This window comes from Sceloporus occidentalis, unplaced genomic scaffold (assembly GCF_023333645.1).
Source record: "Sceloporus occidentalis isolate IW3139 unplaced genomic scaffold, rSceOcc1.0.p SCAF_120, whole genome shotgun sequence".
In the NCBI taxonomy this organism is placed as follows: Eukaryota; Metazoa; Chordata; class Lepidosauria; order Squamata; family Phrynosomatidae; genus Sceloporus; species Sceloporus occidentalis.
Genome location: NW_028317100.1, coordinates 2,522,426 through 2,533,502, shown reverse-complemented (window position 1 = coordinate 2,533,502; position 11,077 = coordinate 2,522,426). Strand labels below are relative to the sequence as shown.

The 11,077-nt window shown below is 43.0% G+C and overlaps 1 protein-coding gene across 1 annotated transcript in view; it reads left to right on the top strand.

Moving 5' to 3' along the window:
- The first annotated feature begins 3,389 nt into the window (after positions 1–3,389).
- Positions 3,390–11,077, top strand: part of LOC149282274 (huntingtin-like) — an 81,314-nt gene continuing 73,626 nt past the window's right edge. Inside the window, exons 1-2 of the mRNA XM_089498454.1 lie at positions 3,390–3,484; positions 10,873–10,956. Of these exons, the coding sequence (XP_089354580.1) occupies positions 3,390–3,484; positions 10,873–10,956 (179 nt within the window). The remainder of the gene's footprint in view (positions 3,485–10,872; positions 10,957–11,077) is intronic.

The window sequence follows — 11,077 nt, the reverse complement described above, 5'->3', positions numbered from 1 at the left end:
ATTGAGAAGCAGTCTAGTGGTTCCTCCACCTGACACTTGCTTGGTTATAACCAGAGGTACCACCACCCATGGTGGAATAATTGAATGCGGCTTAAAGGTTGCAAAAGACCACTGTATGCAGTCCAGTATCATATATTATATGACCAAAAGCATCTCTCCTACCATATTTGCTCGATTATAAGACGACCCTGATTATAAGACGACCCCCCAAAATCTGAATATTAATTAATGAAAAAAAAGAAAAAGCCTGAATATAAGACGACCCTATAGGAAAAAAGTTTAACCAGTAAATGTTAATTCATGTAAACTATGTGAAGAATTCTTTGTTAATAAAAGCTATGATTGAGAAAAATATGTTGTTTTTGTTTTTATTTCCTTTTTTTCAACCTGCCCCCCCAGTTATGCACATCTGCCCCCAGGCTTGCCACTCTGCCCCAGAAATGCCTTATACCCCCTATATGTCACTGTGCCCCATGATATGCCTTTTAACCCTCTATATGCCACTGTGCCCCATGATATGCCTTTCGACCCCCCTATGTGCCACTCTGCCTCCAGAATTGCCTTATACCCCTATATGCCACTCTGGAATTTAGGGGGTTAAAAGGCATATTATGGGGCAGAGTGGCATATAGGGAGGTATAAGGCATTTCACAGAGCACTCTGCCTCCAGAAATGCCTTATGCCTCCCCCCCCATTTAACACTCCCTCTCTCTCCTCCAAACTTACCGGTGCTTCCGAGTCCCCCGGTGCTTAGTCCGGGCAGAATGTAGAGCTCTACGCGCTTGAGCGGAAGTTGTCTACGTGAATCGCGTAGAGCTCTACGCGCTGCCTGGACTAAGCACCGGGGACTCAAAAGCACCGGTAAGTCTTAGTCTCATAGTCAGACCTATTTGAGGTCTGATTATAAGACAACCCCAATTTGCATTTGCTCTGAAAAAAACCTTGTCTTATAATCGGGCAAATATGGTATTTCACGGTGCGCGAGCAGCGTCTCTTGTACCGGCCAGGGGAAGCAGGAACCCAGATGAGAATTTATCTCATGTCACATGACTCTGCTCCGTTCCTACTTCCCCTGGGGGGACAAGAGAAGTTGTTAGCAATCACACTCCTATCATGCCAAGTCAGCCAGTACACGCTGGAATCTGGGTATGCCTGGGCATGACAGGAGTGTGATTGCTGTTAATCATATATATATATATATTAATATTGTTATTGAATTTTTTTGCACCATTTTGGTGTGTTACTTTTGTTAAAAGTGTGGTTATTGTTTAAAAAATTTATTTTATTTTTTAAAGGTTTTCGGTTTTGGCCAAGTGAATCCAGAATTTTCGGTTTCGGTCCAGAATTTTCATTTCGATGCAGAATTTTTAATTTAGTTCAGCTGCACCCATTGCTGACAGGTGTACAAAATGAAGAATGTAGGCAGCTATCTCCCCAGACATTGGCAACAGAGCTTAATCTGTCCTGAAAAAATATAGGTTTCTCGAAGTGAAGTGTAAACCCCCTGTGCACAAACTCTGAATATCTATCCCCCACCCCTGGGAAAAAAGGTCACAACATTATTTCTACAAGAAAAAATATTTTAACCACAAAATCCTGCTTTTATCTGCAGACCTGGAGGCCGCCATTGTTGTCAGTCATGTGATTTTGTTTTAAAAAGGCAAACAGCGCAATGATTTTGGAATCACTGTTAACCTGAGGAAGACTGCAGCATAAAAGCTGGTGTAGCGCTGTATAAACCTAAAGGGGGATCAAATACTCACAGCAAGCTGCAATACAACAACACACCACTAGGGGTCCCGCAGAGGAAAAAAATGTTATATATACCTAAAATATATTTTGCGGAGCATCAGAACACTTCCTCTCGCTTTCTTTTTTTTAACTTTCTTTTCCATATGATTTAGTGCCAATGGGGCTAATGATAATGACACGTGATGAGATTTCATAAGGGCCGAAACTTCATTTTTTTTTTTAAAGTACTTTTTTTGTTTTAATAAATTGGTTTATATAAATATACACGCTGCGAGTGATGGTTTATCATTCTTTTGTGTGTTTCAGGTGAAGACATGAATGTTTTCATTGAACTCGAATGCTCTCGCCTGAAACTTATAAAATTGAGAGTAGCAGACATTTGCTAACAACCTGCATATCACCTTACAAATATTCAGAGCCCCCAGACAAGGCGCATCACACGCACATACCAGCGAGGGGCACAAGCGTATACAGCCCTTTGGCAGACAGGTAATGGTACTTTTTATGCCAGCCTTAACGCTGGGGCCTATATGATACATTTTGTGTTATCTGCCCTAATTTATCGTGTATTTTTGCACTGTGCCCGTGGACACGCGGCCCTTCGGGAATCCTTTTGGGGAGGGATGGAAGGAGTCGCTTTAGGGAGCGCAACCCCAGAAGATAAAGATTGCTGGCAGAATTATTCACTAAAGGGAAACCTGACATGAAAGTTTGAAGCAGAGTCGTGTTTCAGTTCCTTGTAGAGTAGTAGACAAACGGAGCAACCTCCCGTCAGAAGTGGTAGAGGTTAACACAGTAAAGGAATTTAAACATGCATGGGTTAAGGTCGGTGTTTTTAAATCAGGAAACATGGGCAGACTAGACGAGCTGAATGGTTGTTATCTGCCATAAGATACTATGTTTCTGTTTCCCCATCCATTAAACTATAAATGATACAGAACCAGCGCAGCCCTTCTAGCTAGACGAACCTGTCCGTGTCGGCCCCTCACAGTGGGAGAGTTAAAACGGCTTTCACTCCCAGGTATCTAGACTACGTACCGATCATCCAAACAAACCCAATCCAAACTAAATCCTCTTACACCGGGATCGTTCATATCACCAAATGCTAAATAAAATTTAAAACCGCACTCAGATTAGTGAATCGCTCCTTTTATCCGGGATCACGGAGCACAGGTTGAAAGCCTCCTATTACCGGCAATGTACTGCTACACATAACCCATGTGCTCCCCTAGCACCGGGGCGGGGACACTATAGAAGCCACGCCCACCAGGCGCATCCTATTACAACCGCTGTACTTCCTAGACGCGACTCCTCTGCGCGCTGGCCAATTATACTACTGCAGCGTATGTCAGAAAGCTCTTATCGCCAATTGGTTCGCGTTCGCATGTCCGCTGTTTGCCATTGGCGGAGGTTGAGGCAGCGGGTTAGGTTGCGCCTAGAGCTGTCAATGTCTGCTCATCTTCCCGGTACTGGTGCCTGGTAATGGCATTTGGCCGTCGGTCGCTGTTGCTTCTGAGGTGGTGGCGGAGGCGGGAATTAGCGCTGTGACCAGGTGTGACAGAAGGAGCAGGGGATCCGGCGGGCTCACCCCGGGCGGGGCCCCATTTATTGTGTATGTTTTGATGCGCTGAGTGAATATGGCCACCATGGAGAAGCTGATGCGGGCGTTTGAGTCACTTAAGTCCTTCCAGCAGCAGGGACCGGCTGTTCCCGAGGAGCCCGTGCAGAAGCCGTGAGTACCGGGTGTGGGGGGGGGGATACGCAGGCCTAACAGCCCCACACAGACAGCAGCGCTTCACCTCATGCCAGTATGACTGCTGTGTGTTGCGGCATCTGCTGAATGTTACAGCGGCCGCAGGGAATAGCCGCTATGTGTTCGTTGCAGTGTATGCAGTCCTGCACACCTGTGTAACATTGCTGCGTAAATAGTCATGTGACCGAGCAGGGTCCGACACCATAACGATACAGACCGGTGTTTACATAAGCAAATCTTTCCCTGCATGCAGCGCTCATTCAGGGTAACATTCTCTGTTCTCTGCCCCATATACTATATATATATATATATATATATATATATCACTCCTGTGCCGTATGTAGCAGTTACCTCAGTATAGTGTGTAGTATACCCACCATTATACAGCAGCCCCCCTGATACTTGGCTTCCTGGGTATGATATCCCAGCAGAAGACACCTGCAGCATTCACTTCATGTCTGCAGAGACAGGCATGTGTATGTAGCGTGTCCAGAACATATATATATATGACCCAGCCCAGTGCTATAGGTTCTGATTATAAAGTTTTTGGGATGCAGAGTTTGAATGTTGTTGCTATGGTGATAACCCCGATTTCCAAGCTTTTCACCACACAGCCCCAGGAGCGGCTGGCGCATGTAACTGAGATGCTTTGTGTGTCAGGCCTATTGCCTTACGTCTCTACAAAGAGTCTGTCCCTATCTCGGCATGATATCCGCGCACTGTTGAAGTGAATAACTTTATTAACACTTGTTAATCCTTTGCACAGCATACCTTTGGACTGGTTTGACAGCCGGCTGTAAAAGCAAACCATGTCGGTGTATGATTTGAAAGCAAACTTTTTGTTGTGGATACCGGTGCCCGGCGGTAGATTTCTAGCCAGCTGGGAGATATGGCTATAAGTCACTCCTCATGCTCTTTACATATTTATTGGCAAAATTGCAACAAATGGATAACTTTATTTTTGTAACTATTAAACATTAACGAGCAGACCCGTTGGGGTTTATACACTAAAAGGGCCAACACCGACCTGTTTCTCCAGCAAGAAGTGCTGAGCTGGCATAATTCAATGTGTGAGATTTGAAGAAATGTCACTGATTTAACTATCCATTATACAGGGCCAGCTCTTCCTACTGCCAAAATTGGCTTGGGCAGGCCCTTGATAATGTATAGTGAAGTCAAGCAGCTGAAACACAACTGTATTTAGTGAATAAACTCCTTTGGCACAAGTAGCCGGATCGTTGCCACCTGTGGGGCACTATTGTAAAGCACTGATTGTTTAATGTATTGGAGACGTTTTTGTGGGACTTCTATCTCGGACGCCGATCCAGGGACACATTTTGCCAATAGAAGCCGATTGTAATATTTGTGCCAGGCAGCTAAAATCAATGCAGCGGAAAATGTATTTTATAGACGCTTTGCAATCACAGCTGTCACTCTAAGCCGTGTCTTTCCTGCTCTATAGATTATTTTCTCTATTTGAAAAGGAAATTCACCCCGTAAAGAGTTTATCTAGTAAAATAAGTCAAAAGGGAGCTGAATGTTGTAATATTAGTAAAGAAGTACAATGTGCATCTTCAAATAATTTATGCTGTACCACTAGGTACAAAATCTATTACAAAGATTTAGATAGTGGACTGTAAGCAGCCAACCAGGAGTCTTCTGGACGCCGGTGCCTCGGCAGCTTGGCAATCAGTGTAAAGATACAGGACTCCTCTGAACGCCAGAAGATGCTGACATTTGGTGACGTATAAGAGCCATTTGGCCAATATAGTCTGCCTAAACAGCTACAATCATTCATAGAGGATGATCCATCAAGAGGCATCCCATTGACTCTTAAGCACGAGCTTAGAGTCAAGAGGATCACTTGTTCCTTGTTCAGTATAACCTTATGACCTTTTCACATATATAATACAGTAGGTTGAAAAAAAGACTTCAGTTCATCGAGTTCAACCTTTCACACATGCCTAGTTCTAAAGTATATATCACTGCTGCATTAACCTCTACCGCTTCTGCTGGGAGTATGTTCTGTTCTTTATGACTTTCTCCAATTAAATTCCCGTTTTAGACATGGACCATTGTTGTGACCTTCAAAATATATAAATGTCTTTGAAATGATATAAATCCAGTGTGAAGACAGATTATGGCAGATACAGGCAGGGGGTAAATCAGGTACAGAGGAACCTGTAATCCGGTGCTGTAGGGAGCTGTTCTAGTCATTGCATATCTCGGATTATGTCGCTGCAGTATAGGGTCTGGCTTTCTTGTTCGCTTGTTAATGCTCTAACAGCTGTGTCTAGGGGTATATACGTTTTATATTCTGTCAAACCCTTTGTTATTCTTTATAAAACAATGGCATTAAATTGCCCGTGAAATGTTCTCTGATTTGGCTGCAGTCTTGTTGTGCTTAAGGGAAGTTCTTGATGCTTCACTGCGTAGAATGTATTCCTGTTTATATGTAATACATCAGTTTAAGAGATCATTTTATTCTCACGTGTAATATTTTATATAGACTTCTATGATCTCGTAAAGGGGTCTGTTAATGTACTTTCTAATATATCTCACGCTTACTATTCATGTCTCCTGGGAGACTTTGGTGGACGAACGTCTGTAGAAGTGAGGAGCTAACGGGATTTTTAAGGAGCCGAGGAGGCATTTCTTCAAATAGCGCAATACGGCAGTGCGACAATCCGCTATCTGGCTCCTCTTTGTCCAGAAACACACGCGTTAGACACTCTCATGATAGCATTTAATAGAAGTGGCTGGCGTGGGAGATGTTACTCTTGCATGAAGGTGAGAAAGGCTTCATTGGTCTCTGTACGTCAAAGTGAAATGGAAAGTGTTTTGGCCGGCGTATGCGTGTTCTAAATACCAAAATACAGTGATGGGAGTGATAAAGGGCCGTTGGAACACAGGACTGATGGCCGTGATAAAGGGCCTCTGTACGCCAATGAAGATATTCCAATAAAAATCAGCTGTTTCCAGCTACAATAATCATTTACAGCATTAACAACATGCGCTGGATTTCTCATTCATTTTGTGTTATTTGAAATAACACTTTTGAACGGCAGTATATTTACTTGGGCTGCCAACTACTTCAGAAGTTGCCGATGTGCCCTGCTGGAGATGGGTGGGCTGTGATCGAGACATTGCTAATAGGTGGGCTTGTTCTGAGGACCTGATATAACCCGTCACCGTGTATGTTACCTGCACGCCGGCTGCCGTCACCGTGTATGTTACCTGCACGCCGGCTGCCGTCACCGTGTATGTTACCTGCACGCCGGCTGCCGTCACCGTGTATGTTACCTGCACGCCGGCTGCCGTCACCGTGTATGTTACCTGCACGCCGGCTGCATGTGTACGATATCCGGACTGACAGCCCAGTGAAGCACAATGCCGGAAACTGCTTTATGAACAAAACAATTACTTATGTTTCACAGGGACGGCGTCTATCCGTCAACATAAAGAAACGGGAAAGCCTGCTTTTTGCTCCATAATATGGAAAACTCTGCCTCCAAAACAAGTGAGATTTTTCCATTCTATGTCATCCCTGGCAGCTTTCTCTTTACAGACTCAACGAGTCAACGAGGGTAGAACATATTAAATACATATGACTCTCATGCCTTTCCTTCCGTGGGCACGTCAGATACGGCTGACGTTTTTTCTCAAACCAACCTTTTGTATTGAGGAGTCTCTACGTTTCCATCAATATGTCTCGCAGTAGGAATCAGAAATCTTAAGGTATGGAGGCGGTTTTTAGCCGATGCCATGACAAGAAGATTTCTCCATTAAGTTTTCAGTTCCTCAGGTGCTGGAATACCTACAGGACGTTTTTAGAAGGACTTTGTCCAACTGCCTCGAAGGGACTGGTTTTAGCCTTTTCAGCTTTTGTAGATAAGAGTCTTATTCTCTAAAAGTGTCTTGTAGGATTTGCCCTGTAACCAAGTCTAAAGAGTCTCCCTGGGTCCTAAAGTTGATGCGTAATAGTTTGAGGCGCCTTTATTTGGAGCCCTGGAAGAGGCTTCTTTAACGTTTTTAACCCGGTGGCAGTCATTTCTGTGAGTGGGCACCAGGCGCTCTCCATCAGCGATCTGTACTTGGGAATCTCGGAGGATGTAGTTACGTTCTTCCTTGCTCCTGAGTCCATGCTCTTGCTGGTCTTGGAGAGTTTACCTTTTCATTTTATGCCCAAATCCGGTGTCGGTTATACCGAGGATGGATTCCGCTCTACTAATAAACTTTTCAGACACAACGAAAGGCAAGATAGTGTCAGGATCGATGTTAGCCTCCTAGATTACTCAAGCTACTGAGGCTTAGCTAGCTATGGATGAAATCCTCCACCAAGACATGCTGTGCAGACAGTGTGGATGGAGGCCTCTCCAGAACTGGTGTGCGAAGCAGCTGCATGGAGAAGTCTGCGTATGTTTGTGAGACTCTATAGAATTGGTGTCTTCTCTTCTGCAGGGATTTCGGGTCCATTTATATAGTTTACTGGAGCAAGAAAAAATAAAAACTTTTATAGATCATCGGAATGAACAAAGTAACTAAATGAAACTATTCGATGTAATTAAATGGCGACATGCCGATGCACCCAGAGAAATGAATAATCCGTCTGCCTTAGTAGCATTTGGAGAGCTATTTATGCTCAAAAAAAGCACCAGACCTGGTTGAACTTTGGAAATTAATTTTGTAACATTTAAATCTTAATGTTTTCTGTTCAATTTCTTTGCATTCGCTTGCATAGCAAGTCTTTGTGTTAAGAGGTGCTGCAGCAGGAGAGTTGCATTTTCACGTTGGTGACTTTACTCTGTGATATGAAGCTCCAACCCCAGTGTGTTTCTTCTGCGGGAATAGTTGAGCTGGCCCGAAGTTCAGCGTGTATAGAAAAAGTACGCTGTGCCGAATGGTGATTGAGTTGTATGCTGGGTGGAAATTTTATTTCAGATGTATTAACCCCTTCAATCCCCTATAGACGTACCGGGACGTCCAAAAACCGCCCACTAAGAAACCCCTATGGAGGTACCGGTACGTCTAGCCCTTCGTGCAGCGTCAGGGACACATCCTGTCGTTTGACAGCCTGGACTCCCCCCTGGCAGCAGAAGCCGGCGTCGCCCCAAATGAAACAAAGGTCTACTAAAGCAAAATGCGAAAATTTCACGCTTGGAATCTATAACGCGCATGGTCCCGTTTGTGCCCTGTAATGTCCAGAAAACCACAAAAAAACTAGGCATGTGGAGTATTTCCGTAATCAAGAGAGGCGGCTGAACAATTTAGGATAGATTTCTCTGCCGTAACGCAAAACCTGTACAAAAAATCCTAAGAATACTACAAAATACTAAGACGCGTTGGTGAAAAAAGTGCAGGAACTAATTTCTGTGGCCACCTTTGACAGTGATTGGTGGCCAAATACCTGCATGTAGAATGCAAAAATACCCCTGATAGGATAGCCTGGGTTGTCTGCTTTACAGAAATATATACCTTTTTGTGGGTGTTTTTGTTTTATTTGTTTAAAATTAGAGTTGCAGTAAAAATTTTACGGCTTTGTATAAAGTAATGTACACCTTATAGTATGTTGGCTTTATGTGCTGCAAAAGTATGAAAATTCTATATAAATTAGGTATTTATGAAATCAGAACACCTGAATTGATAAATCTGGATGGAATTTTCTGTCTCTTTACCTAATTTTGTGAGGATTCAGAGGGAAAATGTAAAAAAACTTAATGTTTTTTTCTAATTTTTGCTAGTTGGTACTAAATTTCTAATTCAAAATTTTCAGCTAATCATCCAACTATGGTATCAAAAGAAAGCTCTATCTCTCCTTGAAAAAACAATATATAGTTTATATGGGTACACTATTCACAGGAAAAGAGAATCATCGCTGAACCGACATACCCCAAAAATGGCAAAATTGCTCCGGGCTTTGAGGTACCAAAAAACCCCTGGGATTGAAGGGGTTAAACTTTTCTTTGGGGTGTTGATATTGTTACTTTTTTATTTATAAAAGTTCCAGGTGATTACTGCCAGTGGAAAGTACTAAAGTAACAATACTTAATTTGACAAGACACCAAAGTAACAGTAACTAGGAAGAGATACTAGTACTAGAGGGCTTGTTACAAAAATGACCAATATACAGAATCAGTCCTTTTAGATGGACCTTTTGGTGTTGGATGTCTACTTTGACTGCTGGGATGAAAATTAAAAGGAGAAACCTGGTCAAAGTAATTTTTTTGTACAGCCGATGGGGGTTTCGATTTTTTTGGTAAGTGCTGAAACATGGCGTAAAGCGGTGAATAAATAATAAAACAGTAAATAAATAAAAAATATACAATTTGACCTCCAATGTTTCAATTTGAGCAATGCTCGTTTTATTTTCGAGTAGCCCTCTTTGAATAATTACTTGTTGGTGACGGTGGTGTCTATTTACGTGGTTTATTTATATGAATGATAAAAGCTTGCAGCCTCTCTCCCCTGTAACTGACACTTTGACGTGCTTTGTTGTGTAGGCCTGTTGTCAGAATGCTGGTGTGTGTGTGCGCATGAATGAAACATCTGCCTGCGGGGACATATCTGCTTACTGGGATACCGAGTGCCTGGAAATTATTCTTAACCCCTTAAAGACAATGGGTTGTCCTTAAACCCATTAAAAACAATGCATTGTGAGCCCGTACATTGTCATGAAGGGGTTAAAAGAGCTTGGAAATGAACGGCGCGCCACGAAGAGCTGTGGACAGTCTGTTCATCAAAACTGTGTGTGTAGCCGGGTACATATTTATATGCATAAACTGTGATATATCCTTGAGGTTTTTAACCCTTCAATCTGTATTTAACATTTGAGGTTGTTGGAAGCACAAAATGTGCTGCGCGGTAGGACTCCATGTGGAGGTGACTTTTATGCCCCCGATTCAATGTATTTAATGATCTAATAAAGCCCCTGTAGATTGTTTCCTATATTCCACTATGGCCCCACATGTCTTTCCCAGCTTATTTGGCAAATGCAATCTTTGGCTAACATAGGCTCATCACGTGTGGAATAGACATAATGGGGCGACGAGTAAAGAGGGAGTCCTCGTGCCTGGTAATTCTGCACATGGACCTTCGCTTCTAATGCACAGTTATGGAAATGTTTCTGCGTTTCTGCAGGCTTTATCATATACGCTTTAACGCGTAAGATAGCTGCGTGGGCACTCTGAGCACTTTAATATGCACTCACTTTTAATGGTGCTGTTCAAGGACATTAAAAAAAAAAAAAAAAAGAGTGCTCAATCCAGATCTTGTATTTTAGGAAGCGCTGTTTAAATTGTTGGCGCTATATAAATAAGATATAATAGTAATGATAATAATTGTGTGCCGACCTATCCTTTTCTTTCCAGGAAGAAAGATCCTTCGACTAACAAGAAAGATCGTGTAAATCACTGCCTGACGATATGCGAGAACATTGTCGCACAGTCCCTCAGGTACCGTGAACTTTCACAACTTCTTAACAGTCAGAACCAATCTGCCACACGCTTGTGTTTCTACGGGATAATATCTAAACATCGCGTGCCGGGTGGGTGCGCCGTCTCCTTCGCCCCTTTA